Source organism: Papio anubis, chromosome 1, assembly GCF_008728515.1.
Source record: "Papio anubis isolate 15944 chromosome 1, Panubis1.0, whole genome shotgun sequence".
Lineage (NCBI taxonomy): Eukaryota > Metazoa > Chordata > Mammalia > Primates > Cercopithecidae > Papio > Papio anubis.
In genome coordinates this window covers 60,252,437-60,275,402 of record NC_044976.1, presented here as the reverse complement: position 1 = coordinate 60,275,402, position 22,966 = coordinate 60,252,437, and the positions used below count along the sequence as shown (strand labels likewise).

General features: G+C 40.5%; 1 protein-coding gene across 5 annotated transcripts in view; it reads right to left on the bottom strand.

Annotated features, from left to right (window-relative positions):
• Nucleotides 1-22,966, bottom strand: part of PATJ (PATJ crumbs cell polarity complex component) — a 396,968-nt gene that overhangs the window by 264,129 nt on the left and 109,873 nt on the right. For all 5 annotated transcript variants that reach the window (XM_031669412.1, XM_031669417.1, XM_031669416.1 and 2 more), the window contains 2 exons: nucleotides 16,207-16,330; nucleotides 6,757-6,928 (listed from right to left, as the gene is read on the bottom strand). In XM_031669412.1, coding sequence (XP_031525272.1) covers nucleotides 6,757-6,928; nucleotides 16,207-16,330 — 296 coding nt within the window. The remainder of the gene's footprint in view (nucleotides 1-6,756; nucleotides 6,929-16,206; nucleotides 16,331-22,966) is intronic.

Here is a 22,966-nt window from a genome sequence, read left to right as displayed (position 1 = left end):
CTCCAATTGTGACTAAGTAATCTCACGATTTCTTTTTCCTCTTTAAATACACATTCTATATGGCAATATTCTATGATATACCACAGGGAATATGAGCAACTGGAACCAGAAAGAATGGGCACTACTGTTTTCTAAACTAGTAGGGTTATTTGTACAGATGTTCCACAATGATTTTGAAGTTGCAGAGCAAATTATTACCTGACACTAGTATATAAAGAATTAGGCATTCCCTTACATTAACATTCACACATTGTCCTGAGTAAAAAAGGTAGACACAAAAAAAGTACTTACTGTATGACTACATGTACATGTGTTCTAGAATAGGAAAAACTAATTTACAGTGTTAGAAATAAGATTAGTGGTTGCCTAGTGCAAGACACACAAAGGGGTAGGAGGACTTTCTGGGTGATGGAAATGTTCCTTATCTTCACTGAAGTGTATATAACATGAATGTATACATAACTTAGTAGACTGTACCTTAAAATGTGTGCGTTTTATTAATATGTAAAATTGTGTTTAAGAGTTTCCTTAAGAAACAGAAGTTCAAGCCATACAGGGTAAGTTGCTTCTAGAACATTACGTCTCTTCTGGCCTTCTGTAGAGCCTGGATTAGCAATCAAAGATCTAATTATATTTTCGAAGGTATTAGCGTAGTATTTCTATGTACCTCTTGTCCTAATTGTTCACATTCGCCTTCATCTGCAGTGTTGGCCACCACCGCAACAGCACTGTAAGAACTGGGAAGTGTCACATGCTCGAGGCCAAAAACTCCCACAAACACCCCCTTTTTTCTCCCAACTCACACACCAGAGTAGCCTTCTCTCTGAAATGCAAATATTCATTCTCTCCCTTTTCCTCCATCTCCTCCTGATGTTCTGAATTTACATGTAAGTTTTGGCAGTTTAATTCAAACGTAAACGTATTAAATATTCACCATTTACGTAGAAGGCACTAAATGCCAGGCACCGTGTTGGGAAATTAAAATATCACATTAACTCAGTTAATCTTTTCCCCAACTATGACACCCAGCCTCCTATTTCTCCTGCCACTATTCCTAACAAAGTATCTAATACCTGAAGCCGTTTCTACTCATTTGTATCCTATTACATCTACAACATGATTTTTTTTTCCATTTTAAATATGTCTTTCTTCTAAAGTTCACCATCTTCCCAGACATCAGCCTCTGACACATTGCTTTACTGTGATTTGATCCTATTACATTTTTTTTTTTAAATCAACAACCTCCTTGAGTGTTTTAATAAACCCAGCAACAATGGATACTACCCTGGGTATACGTTAGGGCCCATGAGCCTATCATTGTCACTGCCACCAACATCACGGCAAATTTAATAAACCCAGCAACAATGGATACTACCCTGGGTATACGTCAGGGCCCATGAGCCTATCATTTTCACTGCCATCAACATCACGGCAAACCTGCTATTAAACATTTACTATTGGCAAGGTTGTTATATTAAGCTTGTTAAATGCATCCTTTCCCAGCTTTATTGACTTCTAGCTGAGAAATAAAATTGTATAAATGTTTTACATACACTTTAAAAAAAATAATAGGCCAGGTGCTATGGGGCTCACACCTGTAATCCCAGCACTTTGGGAGGCCAAGGTGGGAGGATTGCTTGAGGTCAGGAGTTTAGACCAGCCTGGGTAACATAGTGAGATCTTGTCTCTACAGAAAATAAAAAAATTAGCCAGTCATTGTGGCAGGTGCCTGTGATCCCAGCTACTTGGGAGGCTGAGGTGGGAGGATTGCTTGAACCTGGGAGGTCAAGGCTGCAGTGAGCTGTGATCACACCACTGCACTCCAGACTGGGTGACAAAGCAAGAACTTGTCTCAAAGAAGAAGAGAAGATGGGAAAAAAAAAAAAAAAAAGCAACCAGGTCTCACTGTGTGTGCCAGGCTGGAATACAGCAGTGTAATCATAGTTTGCTGTAACCTCGAACTGCTAGGCTCAAGAGATCCTCCCATCCAAGCCCCCAGAATAGTTAGAACTACAGGCATGCACCAACATACCATGCTTGTATTTTATTTTTTTGTAGCGGCAGGTTCTCACTATGTTGCCCAGGCTCGTCTTGAACTCCTGGCCTCAAGCGATTCTCCCACCTCGGCCACATGAAGTGCTGGGATTACAGGCGTGAGCCACCGTGACTGGCCTGTATTAATACTTACTCAGTCTACAGAACTACCTACTTTACAGGTGAGAAAAGAGAGACACAAAGGAAACCCTTTCAGGGTCACACAGGTATAAACAGCAGAAGAAAGATATGAACAGCACTCATAATATATCCATACCACAGACCTCCTATTGTCTGAGAAATACCCACGTCCCCACTAGGGGCACCCATAGGTCTTTAAACAGCCCAAAATAACAGAGATGAGGAAGAAAAAGACTGAAATCAGGCGAGGTCTGAAAACACGACCTCAAGTGACCTTAGGAACAAAGAAGGATACAGTAGTCCCCTCCACTCAGCTGAGGTTTTGCTTTCTGTAGTTTTGCTTTCCTTGGTATCAATTATCTGTGATCAACTACAGTAATGGCAAAAATCTTAAATGGAAAATTTCAGAAATAAACAATTCATAGGTTTTAAACTGCATGCCATTCAGAGTAGCATGAGGAAGTATCTTGCTGTCCAGCCTAGGATGTGAATCATCTCTTTGTCCAGCATATCCATACACTATAAATGCTGCCTGCCCAGAAGTCACTCAGTAGCCATCTGTTATCAGATCAACTGCTGCAGTACTGATCTATTTGATTACTAGTTATTGTTGTTAATCTCTTATTGTATGTAATTTATAAATTAAACTTCATCATAGGTATGCATGTACAAAAAAGACAGCATATATAGGGCTTGGTAATGTCTGTGGTTTCAGGCACCCAGTGGGGGTCTTGGAACATATCTCTTGAGGATAAGAAGGGACTACTGTGCTCTGAACCAGAGCACCTGAATTCCTTCCACAGAATTATACCCTACTTGCCCACAGTCCCCTTTCTAGAGATCTCTACTTTCAAGGGGCACCTGAACTCTTAATACCAGTCCTGCCTCCTAAGGTAAGGAGAAGTTAGTGCAAAAGTGCAGTGTAGATAAAACATCACAACCATTTGATACTTACCCTTGGGGCACTCACGCACATGGATGCATGTGCAGGCACATAGACACACAACTCTGCTGGGTCGTACACAAAAATTAATGCAAGGAAGGAACTGCAAAATACCATTTAGCACTTCATGACACCCTGATTATCTGAAAGACTATCATCTAAAATAATCTATGCATTACTCAGGCAGGCTCCTAAGTGGCAATAAATATTCACCTATGAACCTAACTCCATGGGGCATACCTTAAAGATTAAAAAAAGGAATATGATTTACAGGAACTCTTCTGGAACCTGCTGGGATTTAAATATACCCTAAATCTCCAATAACAAGCTTAAAAAACAACTTTCAAGTGCAAGACTAATCTCCTAAGACAAGGTTAGGTTGGAGTCCTTCAATGCCCATGCCTGCATAAGAAATCGGCTTGTCAAATACTCACTTTAAAAGAAAAAGCAATGGGATAAGAACAAAGCATATCTTCCCTCTCTGAAGCTGGGGTCAAATTTAGTAAGAACAACTGATGCTCCACTTCCTCTTCTGTCCACGGAAGGAGGGGTGGACTTAGAAGTTTGTTTAGATCTTTTCTGATTCTTCACATTCTACAGTTACAGTTCTACAGTTTAGAAAAGCAGTCTCACTTCTGCATTCTTCTGCCAGATTCAACTATTCACACTAAGCAAAAGAGAAATTTAAAAAACAATGGTGTCTCATGGAAAAATAATCTGAACAATTTGGGAGGTCAAGGCAGGCAGATTGCTTAAGCCCAGGAGTTTCAGACCGGCCTGGCCAACATGATGAAACACCATCTCTACAAAAAAAAAAAAAAAAAAAAAGTACAAACATTAGCCATGCTTGGTGGCACATGCCTGTAGTCCCAGCTACTCAGGAGGTTGAGGTGGGAGGATGGTGTGAACCTGGGAAGCAGAGGTTGCAGTGAGCTGAGATGGCGCCACTACACTCCAGCCTGGGCAACAGAGTAAGACCCTGTCTCAAAAATAAAAAGAAGAAAAAAATTTTGACTATATAAAAAGCCATAAAATATGTTTCTAACTTTTCCACTTCCAGGCATCTGTCCTAAGGAAACAAATCCATTGCTTATTTATCACTGTGTGTTCCTCCAGAGGCTGCACCGGATATCACATTAGGAAACCAGACCCGGCAGCACTCTCCCTCTGCACACCGACCTGGCATTTGCAGAGTACAAAAGCTGTTGGCCTTTCTGTATCACTTCCTTCCACTCAGATATGGGCTATGCAGAAGCACAGAGAACAACTTTTATGAAATTTCTACCTAAAACTTTGGGTAAAATTTCAGGTTGCTGAACAGAGAGATGCACATCATCTAAATGTAAGATATCTCCCATGTCAACACAAAAATCACAGTTGGATTAAGGTTTTAATAAAAACATTTAAAGCCAATTAAGCTCACCCTATCTCTCATCCCTGTTACGCTTTGCCGAAAGCTCCAACTCCTTTGTGCACTTCTTATCTCTCTACTCACAATGCCACACCTTTCTAGGTTTTCCTTCAAATGTGCTTCCTTTGTCACGCCGCACCCCAAGACCTGCCATGTACATCATCCATCACGCTGCACGGAATCTGCTAGAATTGTAAACAAACTATCCATGCCCTGACCTCTTCACTGAACGTTCTCTGAACCTCCTCTTCAACAGCTCTGGTTCTCTGCCAAGTATACCACACTCAAGTGGGTGAAGCTCATTCTCTCACTCCCGGGGGCGTTGGAAAAAGAGGGTAAACATTTTTCAGAACTCCCTACCACTAGGTGGTTACTCCCCTATCACTCTTTCAAAAGCTAATCTCTGCTCCAACACCTCTCCTTTTAATGCCCACTTTATTAGCACTTCATCACTCTTAGTAGTAAATAATCTTCTCCCTAAGTGAGAGAAACAAACAAACATCATCATTGGATGAGAATCTCTTTCGATTCCTGCTCCCAAGCTATAAAAAGTACCTACAACCAGACCTTCTTTTCCTTCCTGGCACCTATCTCAGTGGACCAGGTGAGCTTCCTCCTACCAAACTATCCAAGGTGATTCCAAGTGTGCAATGTCCTCTTCTCCCTCTACCATCTCCACAGACTATATTTAATCACCCCCTTTATGGCATCTGCATATTCCACAAGCAAAGAAAATTCTCTTCAGTTTCATGTAATATGAATGTAGTAATATATAATATAAATGTCGTATGTCTTATATATATTATATATATATATTTTCCCCTTTGCCTTGATCCATTAATACTGTCTAGTTATCTAAGTAACATGCATTCTTTTTTTTTTTTTTTTTTTTTGAGACAGGGTCTCGCTATGTCACCCAGGCTGGAGTGCAGTGGCACAATTATAGCTCACTGCCGCCCGCCTCAACCTTCCAGCCTTAAATGATTCTCCCACCTCAGCCTCCCTAGTAGCTGGGACTACAGGTGCATGCTATCACAATAGGCTAATTTTTTTTTTTTTAGTAGAGACAAGGTTTCCATGTTGGCCAGGCTAGTCTCGAACTCCTGACCTCAGGTGATCCACCCACCTTGGCCTCCCAAAGTGCTGGGATTACAGGCATGAGCCACCAAGCCCAACCCATGACCAGGATTTTCAAAACACTAGTCAGCTCTTTCTGTGTCCAATTTTTAACCTTGTGTTCAATTCTCAACACACTACTCTCTGAATTCACTTTACTAACAATGCTCAATGCTTACCAACGGCATCCATATGGCCAAGCCCCAGGAAAACTTCTCTGTCTTATCTACATTGACCTTACTAACATGTGAACATAGTTTGTGAAGACCCTTTTGTTACAATATTCTCTTCCTTTGCTTTCTAAGTCACTGTCTAGTTGACTAATTTTCTCCTACCTTTTGTTCATTCCAGCTCACCCCTTTCTTCCTCTGTTCATGCCTTAAGTATTGCTATCTTCCCGGACTCCAATCTTGACCCCATGCTTGCCTTATTGTTTAAGCTTCGTGTTGATGACCATTCAAATCCAAGAGTTTCACCTGCGCTTAATCTTGCTCTCAATTACCCATGTCCAGACAGACCTCAACATTAATTCCCAGACCCACATATCTAATGGATTCCATTTAGCTTTGTTGTTCTATGGCTACTTTAACCCTCAACATGTTCCAAGCTGAACGCATCATTTTCCCTTCCAACCCATTCATGTTCCTATAATATTATATTGAAGCACTAATATCTCATATCTAGTTTTCTAGTCCAAAAACACAAGTCATCCTCAACTACCCCTTCTTACACTCAACATGTAATGAGTCAAGGGATTCCCATAGATTTCCTCACTCTTAAATTGGTCTTCTTTTAATTTGTCCTCAAGTGCATTTGCTTGAGTTGTTAAAATAAACTCTGAATTAACCTCCCACTCTCTAAGCAAATACTCTATGTAATCCATTTTGTGCACAACTGCAAGATACAAAATTGTACATATGGCAAAATTTTAAGTATATGAAATTTTCATGGTAATTTTCAAATATAGTGGATTTTATTCATAATATTTTTCTGTATTTTCCAAATGTTCTACCAAAATCGTGCATTGTTTTAAGAAGAAAAAAAAAAAACAAAACAAAACAAGAAAAACCACTATTTTATAATGTGAAAACAAAGAGAAATGATATCATACCATGTATCAGTGGCATATCTAGAAGACAACATTCCTGTGTATGCTGAGGCCTTGGAAATAACTTGCGTCGCTTGGTGTTGATATAAAGGCAAATCTTCTTGCTCCCTACTTTGAGCCACACCAGGAAGGTCAATGAGCAAGCTAGGACCTTGGGCATCATCCAGGATCATGCCTGAAGAGCAAATCCAGATAACAGTGAACACAAAAGGCATTCATTCTCCTTCAGTCATTCAGCAACTAGGTATGGGCACCTACTATGGGAGGGGACTCTTCCAGGTAGGAGACTGAAAATATTAAAGTAAATAAATAAAGGCTTTCATATATCCAATGATGATAAGCACAATGGTGAAAAATAAAGAAGGAAGGAATATAGGAATTGTTCAACAGAAGAAGTTACAATTTTTAGTGGCCTCACTGAAAAAATGACATTTATGCAATATTAATATTACTAAAAAATCTAATCTTACTATAGATTTTCTCTTATCAACCTAAGCTTTCCCAATAAGAACTCTGACATTTCACTGATTAAAAAAAAAAAAAAAAAATTCCACAGGATAACAAACCAAATAAAATCACTTCTATTTTTAAAAGGGCTTTGTTTATACATTTCAGAATTCTTCTACACTAGTTTTCTCTTTAGAGACGGAGTCTCGCTCTATTGCCCAGGCTGGAGTGCAGTGGCGCATTCTTGGCTCACTGCAACCTCCGCGTCTGGATTCATGCAATTCTCCCTGCCCCAGCCTCCTGCATAGCTGGGACTATAGGTGTGGTGTTGCATGCAAAAATACAATAATGTTTGTATTTTTAGTAGAGACAGGGTTTCGTCACGTTGGCCAGGCTGGTCTTGAACTCCTGACCTCAGGTAATCCGCCCACCTCAGCCTCCCAAAGTGCTGAGATTACAGGCATGAGCCACCACACCTGGCCTATACTTGTTCATTTAATTCTCACAACCAACTATGAGTTAGAAAAAAAAGACACTATCAACCATATTTTATAGACAGGAAAACTGAGGTTAAGAAAATTTGCCAATTTTTTACCAGTAGGTAAAGGGTACAGATTGCCATAATTTATTTAAATGTTTACAACAAACTTCCTAACAATTAATTTTGATTTCTACTTAGAAAGGTTCACATAATAAGCTTGAGAAGTATGGTGGGGATTTTTGGACTTTATTTCTTATGTTCTTCCCTAGTTGTTGGTAGCATATTATATAATTATCATGTTAATTTAAGAAATTAAAAGCTAGTATTTTCTCCTTACATTTGCCCAAATAAAGAAAGCTCCTTTAGTCTCACCACAATAGATCAAATGTTGATACATGTATATATACTAGGCACAGTATAACTATCATATATAGATGTGTGTGTGGGTATGTCCACATATATTGTCTATACACATCCTCACACACACACTATAAAAAGATAATGCATAAGGTATAATATATAGGATTCAACACCATGGTTATCTATGGAGAGGAAGTTAAGCTGTGTTATAATGGTTTATTATTTAAAAACAGAATATTGGCCAGGTGCAGGTGCTCATGCCTATAAACTCAGCATTCTGGGAGACAGAGGCAGGTGGACTCCTTGAGCCCAAGAATTCAAGACCAGCTTGGGCAACATGCGAAACTCCAGGAGCCAGGCTTGGTGGAGCATGCCTGTAAACTCAGCTACTCGAGAGGCTGAGGCAGGAGGATCACTAGAGTCTGAGAGGATGATCACAGCGAGGAACGATGTCGCCACTGTACTCTAGCCTGGGCAACAGAGTGAGACCTTGTTTCAAAAACAAAAACAAAAGGAAAAAGAAACCCAGAAGATCTGGGGTTGAGGGAGAAAGCTGAGATGACACAGTTACGACGGTAGACAGGTAGTGTTTCACACAAACTGGAAAAATTTGGAAGATTATAAACCAAATTGCGATTACCTCCACAGACAATTTTTTATTTCTACTTTTTGTTTATCTGCATTATCTTATTTATCCTCCAGGAACACACTTAATTGTTTTTTGTCACCAAGCATATAACCTCCTCAAAACTTTGCATTTTTTGTTCTCTCAGCCATATCCCAAATGTTTTCACACAGGGCTGGCTTACTTTACTCACGTGTCAGTCAACTGTTACTAAAACAGCCGGACCACTCCATATAAAAGAGGCCTCCTCCTCAAACATTCCCTATTTCTTTTTACTGCTTTATTTTCCTTCATGAACCCTATAATATTATACATTAATTTGTTATTGTCTACCCCTACCAGAACGTGGGCTCCACGAGGGCCGACTTTATTTTGCTCACGGCTCCACTCTCATGACCCTGACCCAGAGCAGCACTCCTATACAGAAAGCACCTAGCAAATATTTCTCAACACGTAAATACAGTACTTGCTTAATAAGCCAACAATGAGTTTTTAAGTTTAAAAAATAATGAGTATACTGTTTTCCAAAGTAGAAAAACAAAGCTCATGTTATGATTAGAATGGAAGTCCCATCTATTGTACATCCCACGGTCCATTCTACAGAACAAGTATATCTTTGATCATCTCGTAAAGGAGCTTTGAGACTTCTGATTAAACACCCTCAGTGATTTGGGAATGCCATTTATTCAAATGATATAAATGGGGAGCCTAAAATAATTGTGCTTAATCAGACAAGGTAAATGGAGCGCCTAAAGATCGGGCTGGGTGCGGTAGCTCACACCTGTAATCCCAGCACTTTGGGAGGCCGAGGTGGGTGGATCACCTGAGGTCAGGAGTTCAAGACCAGCCTGGACAACATGGCGAAACCTTGTCTCTACTAAAAATACAAAAATTAGCCAGGCATGGTGGCACACACCTGTAATCCCAGCTACTCGGGAGGATGAGGCAGGAGAATTGCTTGAACCCAAGAGGCGGAGGTTGCAGTGAGCCAAGATTGCACCACTGCACTCCAGCCTGGGCAACCAAGTGAGACCTTGTTTGAGCTTTAAGTCATATTTTAATCACATAATGTGTGATATTTTAAAATGTTTTTTCTTCCAAGAACATAGTGTTCAAAGAAATACATTGCATGAAAAACTGTTTTGGCCAGCATGGTGGCTCATGCCTGTAATCCCAACACTGGGAGGCCAAGGCAGGTGGATCGCTTGAGGTCAGGAGTTCAAGACCAGTCTGGCCAACATAACAAAACCCTGTCTCTACTAAAAATACAAAAATCAGCTGGGTGTGGTGGCACACACCTGTAATCTCAGCTACTCAGGTGGCTGAGGCATGAGAATCTCTTGAACCTGGGAGGCGGAGGTTGCATTGAGCCAAGATCACGCCACTGCACTTCCAGCCTGAGCGACAAAGCGAGACTCTATTTCAAAAAAAAAAAAATGTTTTAACTGTGGTTCATGGATCCTGTGAAGCTGCCCCCATAGGCCCCAGCATAAGGCTTCTGAGCAGACAGGCCAAATTCAAGGTCCTCCCCGGCACACAAGGTCCCCACAGCTGGACTCTTCTGAATGTCTCCGCTGCCTGCCTTATGTATTCTTCACTCTGCACTGAGCTGTGTATGCTAAACTCTTCCAAACATGATGCTTTTCTCTGTCTGTAATTCTAGAAAATAGAGAACAACAAATAGTGCCTTAGGTTTTCCAATGCATGGCACAGTACGTTGTAGATAGATTTTATTTTATTTTATTTTATTTTACTTTACTTTATTTTATTTTATTTTATTTTCAAGACAAGGTCTCGCTTGGTCGCCCAGGCTGGAGTGCAGTGGTGCAATCTCGTCTCATTGCAACCTCCGCCTCCCAGGTTCAAGTGATTCTCCTGCCTCAGCCACCTGAGTAGCTGAGATTACAGGTGTGTGCCACCATGCCCGGCTAATTTTTGTAGTTTTAGTAGAGACAGGGTTTCGTCATGTTGGCCAGACTGGTCTTGAACTCCTGACCTCAAGTGATCCACCTGCCTTGGCCGCCCAAAGTGTTGGGATTACAAGCATGAGCCACCGTGCTGGCCAAAACAGTTTTTCCTGCAATGTATTTCTTTGAACACTGTGTTCTTGGAAGAAAAAATATTTTAAAATATCACACATTATGTGATTAAAGTATGACTGAAAGCTCAAACCTGTGTAAGATAATAAAATACTATTGTACTGGGTTGAGTAATAATAACATAGCTTTTATTCAAATGGTAAGAAATCAAGTGTATGCTCTTATCAAGATTGTGGACATCTATTTTTTGGTTTGCATACCTTCTATGGATTTAAAAATATCTGGTAGAGCTTAACCTAGAAAATGTAACAAAGAAAAAAAGTTCTAATGCACCTTCTATATTTTGTTTGTTTCCCATCAAATAAATGTGAGAAGACACAAAACCTTAAGTATTTTACTTCTTTGGCTAATGGGGTAAGAAGCTGAAGCTACAAAAATACCTTTAAGTGTATCCAACATTCTGTGGCTGTTCTTCAATCACGCATTCACAAATTCACTTAACAAATGTTTATAAAGCACCCGCTACTTGCCAGGAACTATTCTAGGCATTAGAGATAGCTAAATGTACAAAACTGACAAAGTTCCTATTCCTGGGAGCTAACATTCTAGTGGAGAGAGATACAGAAAGAACACAGCACAATTTTAGCTCATGGTAAGTTCTAAGAAGGAAAATAAAGCAACAGGTAGGAACAGAAAGAAACAGGTGAGCAGCTCGTCAGGTGTGCTGGGATCACACCTGTAATCCCAGCACTTTGGGAGGCTGAGTCAGGTGGATCACTTGAGGTCAGGAGTTTGAGACCAGCCTGGCCAGCATGATGAAACCCCATCTCTACTAAAAATACAAATTAGCCAGGTGTGGTGGCGTGCGCCTGTAATCCCAGCTACTTGGGAGGCTGAGGCAGAAGAATAACTTGAACCCAGGAGGTGGAGGTTGCAGTGTGCCAAGATCATGCCACTGCACTCCAGCCTGGATGACAGAGTGAGACTCTGTATAAAAAGAAAAAGAAAAAAAAATAGATGGAGTAGTCAAAAACCTGGATGGTGATAGGGAATCAGTCCCATAAAAATCTGCAATACCATTCTAGGTAGGAGGAATAGCATGAGGAGGAGAAAGAGATGGAATTTTACCAATGTTTTGATTTGCCACCACAAAAAGCACTGTTGCTTAGCAATATACCAAGCAAAAGAATGGGACCCAGAAGTAGTTGGGCTCCAAAAAAAAAAAAAAAAAAGAAAATTCTGAAACCCTAAGTCCTGTGAGCCTTATTTGTTCTTCTCACTGTACTGGAGAACTCTGCAATGATAGAAAAACCAAATTACAAACAACGTCTCTCCCATCTTAGAAGTGGGCAGTTAGGTTTTGGGTCCAAACAGCACAGCTTCAAACTTTTCTTCTTCTTTTTAAATAGTTTATCTTATTTGATGGAGGCCTTCATTCTAGATCGTCAAGGTCACTTTGGATCTTAGCTCTGTCATCCAACATACTGACAATCCTTCCCAATTTCCTGGAATGTGTGAATTTATCCAACATGCCATCTGTGCCATTACCCCATTTCCTGAGAAAAAGAATAACCAAGGCAACCTGTGCATAGAGTCCTATGGCCTATATTAGAGACCTGTACCTATGCAGGCATAAACCCATCAATCACTCATAGGATATACCCCAGTAATTCATTATAATTTATCAGCCCATTGTTTTTATCATGTTTACAAGAATATGATGAATTGTGCATCAAATGTCTTCCTTAAGCCCGTAAGTTCAGCCGGGTGTGGTGGCTCACGCCTGTAATCCCAACACTTTGGGAGGCCGACGTGGGCGGATCACGAGGTCAGGTGTTCAAGACCAGCCTGGCCAACATGGTGAAACCCCATCTCTACTGAAAATACAAAAAAATTAGCTGGGTGTGGTAGCACATGCCTGAAATCACAGCTACTCAGGAGGCTGAGGCAGGAGAATCACTTGAACCTGGGAGGTGGAGGTTGCGGTGCACCGAGATTGCACCACTGCACTCCAGCACAGGTGACAGAGACAGACTCCATCTCAAACAAACAAACAAACAAAAATAATTCCATAAGTTCATAGTATATTTGGGGTACCTGCCTTAGTAGAAAATCACAAATGACCTCTGACTAAGCAATACAGATACTCTTTTAAAACCTTTTTTTTTTTTTCAATAGAGATGGGGTCTCCCTATGTTGCCCAGGCTGGTCTAGAACTCCTGGGCTCAAGTGATCCTCCTGCCTTGGCCTCACAAAGTGCTAGAATTATAGGTATGAGCCACCACACCTAGCCTAAAACTTTTCCTATAATCATCACCGAAACTCTTTCCATGCATTCATCTTGAACAAATTTTCTAGTAAACTCACTACCACTTCTGCTTTTCATTTCATCTAGAAACTTTGGAATCAGGGTCCAATCAGTTGGCAATGTTGTAGATATGGGGTGAAAATACTGTCATGCTTGGTGGGATTAAAGGAAGTCTCAGTTACCTTTCCCCAATCTCCATACTCCCCTTTGCTCCCATCCACTAGGGCGTCCATTCCCACACAACAATCAAAGCACTGCCCCACTGTTCCAGCTTTGCTGATGTCTGCCTCTCCCCCATTGAGGAGGAAGGACCAGGACAGGACTGGTGCTCAGGCAGGAATGGCCTAAAACCAGAGTTTTCAGAACAGAAAACTGGTTCTATTTATAGAGCTATGTCCCATCCAGCTACACTGGAAAAAGCAGTCTATTAAACTACACCACTAAGTTGCATAGACTGGTGCAGTTTAAAACTTCATGAATTGCTCCACACAAAGGCTACCTGTGCCCTCTGCTCCACTGCCTCCTCCATGTACCCTGTTGGTACACAGGCACACATTTCTCACTTGTCACAGCACTTCACACAGTTACACTTTACAGAGCTGTCCACCAAGTGCACAAAGAAACCCAGGAGCCCATGAAAAAGACTGAGTCCTGTAGGGCCTCTGTAGTTGTCAGGTAATGGTCATAACAGGGGTACAGAGGTTAGAAAAACAGGGACATTTTAAAAAAAATAAATGCTCTAGGATTTAAATTGTATTAATCCATTCTCACACTGCCATCTGCCAAAAAGAACTACCAGAGACTGGGTAATTTATAAAGAAAACATGTTTAATCGACTCACAGTTCCAGAGGCTGTACAGAAGGCATGGCTAGGAAGGCCTCAGGAAACTTACAATCATAGCAGAGGGGTGAAGGGGAAGCATGTCTTCACATGGCAGTAGGAGAGAGAGAGCGTGCGCAAAGGAGGAAGTGCCACACACTTTTAAACCATCAGATCTCTTGAAAATTAACTCACTATCATGAGAACAGATGGGGGAAATCTGCCCTCATGATACTATCACCTCCCACCAAGTCCCTTCCCCAATGTTGCGAATCACAATTCAACATGAGATTTGGGTGGGGACACAGAGCCAAACCATATCAGAAGTTAATGCCTATAGGAGAGGAATGGTGGAAATTTTCTAAAGGTCTACATTTCGTGAGACGCAAGAATGGAATAACAAAATAAAGGCAAGGAGAATCCAAAGTAGAGATCGGGTTACTATACAACTTAGCAACTGGAAAAAAAAAAAAAAAAAAGGAGTGAGCTGATATGCTGTTGAATAACCACGTGAGCAGTACATCATTTTCTCATTCAACAAATATTTCTTGAGCACCTACTATGTGAACATAATCAGATACAGTCCTTATTCCCCTGAAGCTTAGTGTGTAGTAAGAGACAGGCCTGCAAGTAAGCATGTGCACTGAGTCTTGACAATAACACAGAATCACCTTGGACTTGCAAAGGGCATAACCCAGTTTTTGAGCAGTCAAAGACTGGGAAACAGAACTACCTTCTGTCTGAAATCTTCCAAAATCTTGTAACACTAAGTATATTACTCAGTGCAATAATGTCAATAATGACATTATTAATTATCCAAATTTAAATATTTAGTTTCATAACCCATGAAGAGTATATGCTTTTTAAAGATATATAATTTTGGATTAACCAAAAGGTCAAGAATATCCCTTTATGCAGAGGTTCTCAACAATTATTTCTAAATTCACTGTTCTGTAGATAAATCTAAGATTGCCTCTTATTCTACTGCTCCTCCACCCAACACCAGCCCACATAGCTAGTCTATTTCTTTTGATCTTGACAGTATAAACCAGTGGTTTATACAGTATACATTTGGCAACATCTGGAGACATTTTCATTTTCATCATGACTGGGAGAGGGTGTGCCACTGGCATCTAGGGTTAGAGGACAGGGACGCTGCTAAGCATCCTACAATGCACAGGGTACCCCACCCTCACCGAAAGACTCATCTGGTCCAAAATGGTGCTAAGTTTGCTTTAGTATTAATAGTAATGAAACAGATATGTTCTATTTATTCATTTACTGAAACATATGTGCTATAAATCTTCTCCAACTATTTAATAGAGAACTGCAAGAAATGTGGTAAATTTTAGAAAGCAATATACCTGGAGAGTTTTATTCTGGTAAGTCCCATTTTTCTCCTAGTCATGATCTCGAAAACTTGGATAGATTCATCTAATCTTAGATATTTAAAATTAAGTATTCATACTCTGTCTTCTTTTTTTTTCCGTGCTCTGTTTTGACCCACAGGAAACTGTATGTTATCATCTCAGAGATGCCTGCAATTTTTACCCTTAAGTATTCAATTTTTTAGAATTTACTTAATAGAATCCTAATCTCGTATAAAACTGTTACATCACTTTCTATAGCCCTCTCTACCCTTACAACATATTACTATACAACACAGAGAAAGACTTATAAGTAGTCATAACAAGTGAAGGACAGCATAAATCCTCAACAATGGCTCTATAAATCCCAGTGCTATGAAAGCATTTAACAATCTCCCTAGGGATGTCAATTTTATAATGACATTCGATATTTTAGTGTTAGATGAAGAAAAATTCTTTTTTAAAGTCAAGTTTTCAAACATATATAAGAATCGATATTGAGGGGCAGCAGGGCGAGGCACTATACTTTTAGAATTCTTTAATGGAAACTAAGTTATTAATGTACTAAAATTGACTGTAATATATGGCTATAAAAATGTTTCATAAATGTTTAAAATATGCCTCTCTTTATTAATATTTAACAGTCCCATTAAATGAGCTAGCAATATTACTTAAGAGCATCAGAGATTTTAATACATATTAGTAGAAACTTATTTCAGATTTGGCGTAAGGTTCTAGTCTGAGTTTCAATCCACACTGCTAGTAAAATGCAACATGAGGCAGAGAAAATGTAGCCCTCTCAGAAAAGAGAATCTGAAAATTCTAAGTTGAAATCTGAGGCTTGTTTATTCTTTCAGGTATTCTGAAGCAGATTAATTAATAAGCAGATGTAAACTCAAAACATCATAATGAATAAAAATACATGTAAAATTCATGTATACAAACATAAAACTGAAAGCTTGCAGAATAATGTAATTTGTGTTTATGAGAAACAAAAGCCACAAACCTAAATCCAGACTACTTTTTGCTAATGAATTAAGATTTTCCAGGTCATCAAATCTGCATTGTTGACTGTTTCCTTCAGTTGATGGTACAGATGGTAGGGACTCCATGACAAAATTTTCTTTCATCTTGAGAGGAAGAAAAATAGAAATGCATTAGTACTTTATGAAAAAAATGTATTACTGTACAGTTGTTCAAGCCAATTAATAATGATAGTGGAAAACTGGCCTTGCAAACAGGCATTCTCAAGTAATGGTTTATACTGTGGTGAGCAGTAACAAATTCTGGTAACAATATCTGCAAGAGTATAGGCTAGCAAAATCTGTTTATTCAGTCCTAGATTTTTAACCAAAAAAACTGCTTTATAAGCCTTAATAAGTGGATTTAAATAAACACATACCAAGGTAGAGGAATAAAAGATCTATCAGGTCAAGCAAGGTCAATTGCTGATACACATAGCCTCCTAGATTGTGTTGCACTGATATCTACAGATAAATAGCTTCCTTGCTGACTCCAAAATATGTGATAAATTTTCATATCTCTAAGCATTTGTTAGCACTCTTATCTGCCTGGTGAATACCTAGCTACCCAAACCTAAAACCTACAGGTAAGTGTTGTTGATAACTTAACTGCATTTTCCTCCCATCTTGCTTTTATATACATGTCTTTTATGGTTTTCCAAAGTCACAATCTTCCAGAATGCCAAAATATTTATGTTCCCCCTGACCCCGCAAATTCATATGTTAAAATCCTAACCCCCAAGGTGAAGATATTTAGAGGTGGGGACTTTTGCGGGGTGATAGGGTTATGAGGGCAGAGCCCTGATGAATGGGATTGGTAGTGCCTTTATAAAATAGGCCCAAGGGGCCAGGCGCGGTGGCTCACACCTGTAATCCCAACACTTTGGGAGACAAAGGCAGGTGGATCACTTGAACCAGGCATTCAAGACCAGCCCAGCCAATATGGGGAAACCCTGTCTCTACTAAAAATACAAAAATTAGCCAGGCATGGTGGTGCATGGCTGTAATCCCAGCTACCTAGGAGGCTGAGGAGAATTGCTTGAATCTGGGAGGCAGAAGTTGCGGTGAGCTCAGAACAGGCCATTGCACTCCACCTGAGTGACAGAGAGAGAGAGACACTGTCTCAAAAATAAATAAATAAATAAATAATTGGGCCCAAAGGAGCTCATTCCACTCTTCCACCCTGTGAGGACACAGCTAAAGGATGACATTCATGAACCAGAAAAGGGGCCCTCACTGATGCAGAATTTTTTGCTCCTTAACTCAGCTAATCTGGGTTCTTGTCTCACGATCAGGAAGAATTAGGCACACGGACACATTGAAGAGTGAGAAGGGTGGAATTTTTAAGCAAAAAGAAAGCTCTCAGCAAAGAGAGGGGGTCCTGCAAGCAGGTTTTCACATCCCAGATTGAATACCTGGGCTACCACACACCAGCTGAAGAGGCCAGGCTCCTCCCCTGCATAAGACACAAATTCCTGGTGGCTCCACCCCATTCATGGGTGGAGTGCATGGGTCTCCAGCCTGCTGTGGGCATGCCTAGGCAAACTCCCTGTGCAAGTTCCCTTATCTGTACAAAACATCTGGTGTAAACACTTGTGGGCGGGGTCAGAGGTTCTCCAGGGACCCTTCTCTATCTGCCTAGGCCTTTGTCCACCTCCTGCCTCTAACATCACCAAATGTGTGGACATCTTCATCTTGGACTTCCCAGCCTTCATAACTGTGAGAAATAAGTTTGTTTGTTTATAAGCTACCCAGTTAATGGTATCTTGTTATAGCAGGCCAAACAGACTAAGATAGAAAACATCATATTTTCACTTTAAGTATCTTTTTATATTTTAAAAAATTTTACGGCCAGGTGCAGTGGCTCATGCCTATAATCCCAGCACTTTGGGAGACCGAAATGGGTAGATCACTTGAAGCCAGGAGATTGAGACAAGCTGGTCAACATGGTGAAACCCCATCTCTACAAAAACATTACAAAAATTAGCCAGGCATGGCAGTGTGTGCCTGCAGTCCCAGCTACTCAGGAGGCTGAGATGGGAGCACAGCCTGAGCCTGGGAGGCTGAGGCTGGAGTGAGCTGTGATCATGACACTCCAGCCTGGGCAAAAGAGTGAGACCCTGTCTCTATAAATAAATAAATAATAAAAATAAGAAATTTTATCAGTACAAATTTAAATGACTATTTTATAGCCACCTTAGGGATGTACCATAATTCATTTAAGGTGAATAACACTACATTATTCTTTATTGCTGGAATTTCGAAAACAAGATGGTCTACTTTTTCTGTAAAGTGGTCAGACTTCAATGATAAGGATCATTCATAAGCCGGTATACAAAATACTTCCAGCTTTCCAAAGTAGAATATGAATTTGGTAATGCTGGGCAAGGTGGCAGAGCCCCAGCAACAGAAAGTGATTGGCACGCAGGTAGTAAAGAGAATTTACTGACAACAGCACAGGCTTAAAAAGTCAAGTTTTCTTAGACAGAAAGAACGTTGTAGTGGGGCGCTTCAGCAAGAGAGGACTGAGTGGGCCTCCGTGGATTTTCCTTAGGGGTATTTGTAGACCTTAAAGCAGGAACTTAAGGGTAATTTGGACCCTATTAGTTTTGCAGGTCATGATAGATGATTACATTTGTAGACATGCTGGTGCCTTGATGTCCGCAAAGGCTGCACAATGAGTTTCGATATGCATGCATTCAGGAGATATATAGAAATTCTAGCTACTTATACATTTCTGGGAAAGCAACCTGGTAACCAGATGCTGGCTTTAGATAACAGGGAAGTCTAATTGCTTCTAAATTCCTCAGATAAGGAGTTTTGCTTCTGGATGGCCTGCTTGATGACCACCAGGTGATCTTCGCTCTCTTCATTATACATCTAAATTCCTCAGCTAAGGAGTTTGCCTCCAGATGGTCTGCTTGATGGCCACCAGGTGATTTTTGCTCCCCTCAGGTAAGTATGTAACTATATCAGATACCTAATGGAGCCTAAGGAACACAGGACTCGACTCAAATATTAAATAGGGGTAAGAAAGGGGATCTGACTACATAGATGCCTAGAATAAAATAAGCAAGAACTTCTTACAGAAAAGAGTGAGGAGTTGGAAGGAACTGCACAGTTAAAAAGAAGAAGGTTATAATTTGGGGCCACTTGGACTTTTTAAACAGTTAATGGTAATTCTGTTAGTAGTAAATGAAGAAGAAGAGAACTGATATCCAAATCTGGGATTTTAATACATTGGGTATGATAGGTGAGATCTTTATAAACCTGAATTTCTGGCTGGGAGCAGTGGCTCAAGCCTGTAATCCCCACACTTTGGGAGGCCAAGGCGGGTGGATCACCTGAGGTTGGGAGTCCGAGACCAGCCTGGCCAATGTGGTGAAACCTCATCTCTACCAAAAAATGCAAAAACTAACTGAGCGTGGTGATGGGTATCTATAATCCCAGCTACTTGGAAGGCTGAGGTAGAAGAATTGCTTGGACCCCGGAGACGGAGGTTGCAGTGAGCCGAGATCACACCACTGCACTCCAGCCTGGGTGACAGAGTGCAATTCCATCTCAAAAAAAAAAATATATATATATATGTATATATATAAAAATATATATACATATATATATATAAATATATATATGATTATATACAAATATTATAATATGTATATGATTATATATATATATAATTATCCAGGCATGGTGGCGCATGCCTGTAATCCCACCTACTTGCCAGGCTGAGGCAGGAGAATCGCTTGAACCTGGGAGGCAGAGGTTGTGGTGAGCCAAGATTGCACCACTGCACTCCAGCCTGGGCAACAAGAGCGAAACTCCGTCTCAAAAAAAAAAATAAATTAATTAAATAAACATGAATTTCTTTTTTCTGTTTTTTGTTTGTTTTTGTTTTGTTTTTAATAGAGAAGATTTTTTTTTTCTAAAAAGAGAAGAAAATAAGAACATAGAATTATTCTTAGGTAAATAACCCTCAGGCAAAAAATAAAAACAAAAAAACAACAAATCTTTAAAAAATGGACAAAGGACTTGAACAGACATTTCTCCAAAGAAATACATAAAGATGGCCAAATAAGTACATGAAAGGATGCTCAATATCACTAATTGTTAGGGTAATGCAAAACAAAATATAAAATAGCACTTTATACTCCTAAGAAACAAACACAAAGCCAGCAAACAAGTGTTGGAGAGACTGTGCAGAAATTTGAAACCTCGTGCTTTGCTAATGGCAATATAAACTGGAGCAGCTGCTTGCTGTAGAAAACAGTATAGCTCCCCAAAAATTAAATATAGCATTAGCATATGATCCAGCAATTCCACTGCTGAGTATATACTAAAAAGAACTGAAAGCAGGGATTTCAACAGATATTTATATCCCAATGTTCATAACAGCATTATTCGCAATGGCCAAAGGTAGAAACAACCTAAATATCCATCAACAGATGAATGGAAAAACAAAATATGGTATATATGGTGGGGACCTATAGGAACCTCAGAGTTGGTGTTGATAGTGACAGGAGGCAGAGAAATTTAAGGGCAGGTCCCCGACAAAACCCCACCCTCAAGCCTAAAACCATGGCCCAAAGTGAGAACTTCTATCCTTGTTTTCCTGCTCAAATGTTACCTTTTCCTAAACCACCCATGCCCTCACCCCGTCCCATCCTGTGCCTATAAAGACCCTAGATTCAGCTGGCAGAGAGAAGCAGCTAGATGTCAGGGACTACAGCTAGACATCAGAGAGAAGCGGCTTGACTTTAGAGGGACAGTTTGACAGTGTAACTTTGGGGAAGAATCCAGCCAGAGATGGCTGGACTTCTGGGGAAGATTACCTACCCACCTCTCCATCTCCTTTGCAGCTCCCCTTCCCACTGAGAGCCACTTTACTGGCAATAAAATCCCCACATTTACCATCCTTCAATTCGTTCGTGCAGCCTCATTTTTCCTGGATACCAGAAAGAACTCAGGAGCCATAAGTGTGATACAAAAGGCTGTTACACTGGCCCTTTGCCCTCACTGGGAGGGGCAGTTGCCTCATGTGAAAAGGCCAAGGGCCAACTGAACTGTTAACACTTAAGCCATCTGCAGATGGCAGAGCTAAAAGAGCACTGTAACATGCCCTTTGGGGCTTTGGAGGTCACAGGCACCTCCCCTAGATGCTGCCACTGGGCCTGCATAGAATTTGCTCCTGCCAGTGCCCAAAAGCGCTTGCCCTGGCTCCTGCACCCGTTCACCTGAGCGCTCCCCTCCCACAGGGGGTGAACGCTGCAGGTCTGAGTGAGTGGAGTTTACCCTTGCCCGCACCAAAGCAGTCAGCTGGTTCCAGCATGCATGTATTCTAGTTCTCACCTTGTTTGCTCACACACTCCCTCCCTCGAGGAGAGTGGTGGGCTGAGTAAACGGGGCACCTCTGTCACAAGGTGTCAAGTAGGTCAGGGAACTATCTGGCTTCAGTACGAGGATTATTATAAACTGAAGATATTTTAGATTTAACAGATGCAGAAAAAAGCCCTCTCAGAGTTTCCCTTATGTGACTAAGCAGCAAGTTCTAGGAAATGAGGCTATCAAACATTGCCTCTCGAGGTGGGTCGACCTCCAGGAAGACTGAGAGTAAGCCTACTATATAAATGCCCTCTTGAGGAATGGCAACAAGCAAAGAGGAGGATCAGTGGCACCTGCATTTAAAAAATTATCAACATAACAAAATTATCAACATAATCAAAAATGTTATCTCCAATTTGTTCTCCTAAAAACCCATTTGTCTTTCCTAAACAAACCTAGTTGCTCTTCTCATAGAAGCTTTTTCTCCATCCTCCCTTTCCCCATAAGTTACGTATCTAAGCTCTAACTTTAATCACTTGGTGAGCTTGCTGCTTCTTTTGTTGCATTCATATGCATATAAATAAACCTTTTTTCTCCCGTTAATGCTTTCTGTCAGTTTAATTTGCACTCTCCCAGGCACAACATAAAGGGTAGAGGAAAAGTTTTTTCTCCGAGACATATATGCCTATAAGGAAATATTTTATTCAACTTTTTTTTTTTTTTTTTTTTTTTTGAGATGGAGTCTCTCTCTGTTGCCCAGGCTGGAGTGCAGTGGCGCAATCTCGGTTCACTGCAACCCCTGCCTCCCAGGTTGAAACGATTTTCCTGGCTCAGCCTCCTGAGTAGCTGGAACCACAGGTGTGTGCCATCATCCCTGGCTAATTTTTCTATTTTTAGTAGAGATGGGGTTTTGCCATGTTGGCCAGGCTGGTTTCAAATTCATGACCTCAAGTCATCCACCTACCTTGGCCTCCCAAAGTTCTGGGATTACAGGCATGAGCCACCATGCCTGGCATATTCATCTTTAAAAAGGGAGGAAATTCTGACATATTCTACAACATGGATGACTCTTAAAGACATTACACTAAGTGAAAGAGCCAGACACAAAAGAAAACTATTGTACCATTCCACTTTTTTCAGTTACTTTAGTATAGTCAAATTCTTAGAGACAGAACATAAAACAGTGGTTGGTTGGCAGGGGATAGGGAGAGAGAAGAAAGATCAATTATTGTTTAATGAGTAGAGTTTCAGTGTGGGATGATAAGAAGATCTGTAGTGACATGGTGGCCACGTTTACACAAAAATGTACATGTACTTAATGCCACTGAACTATACACCTAAAAATGATTAAAATGGTAAATTGTGTGTTGCGTGTATTTTACTATAACTAAAAAAAAAAACAAAAAACAGATCTACAGA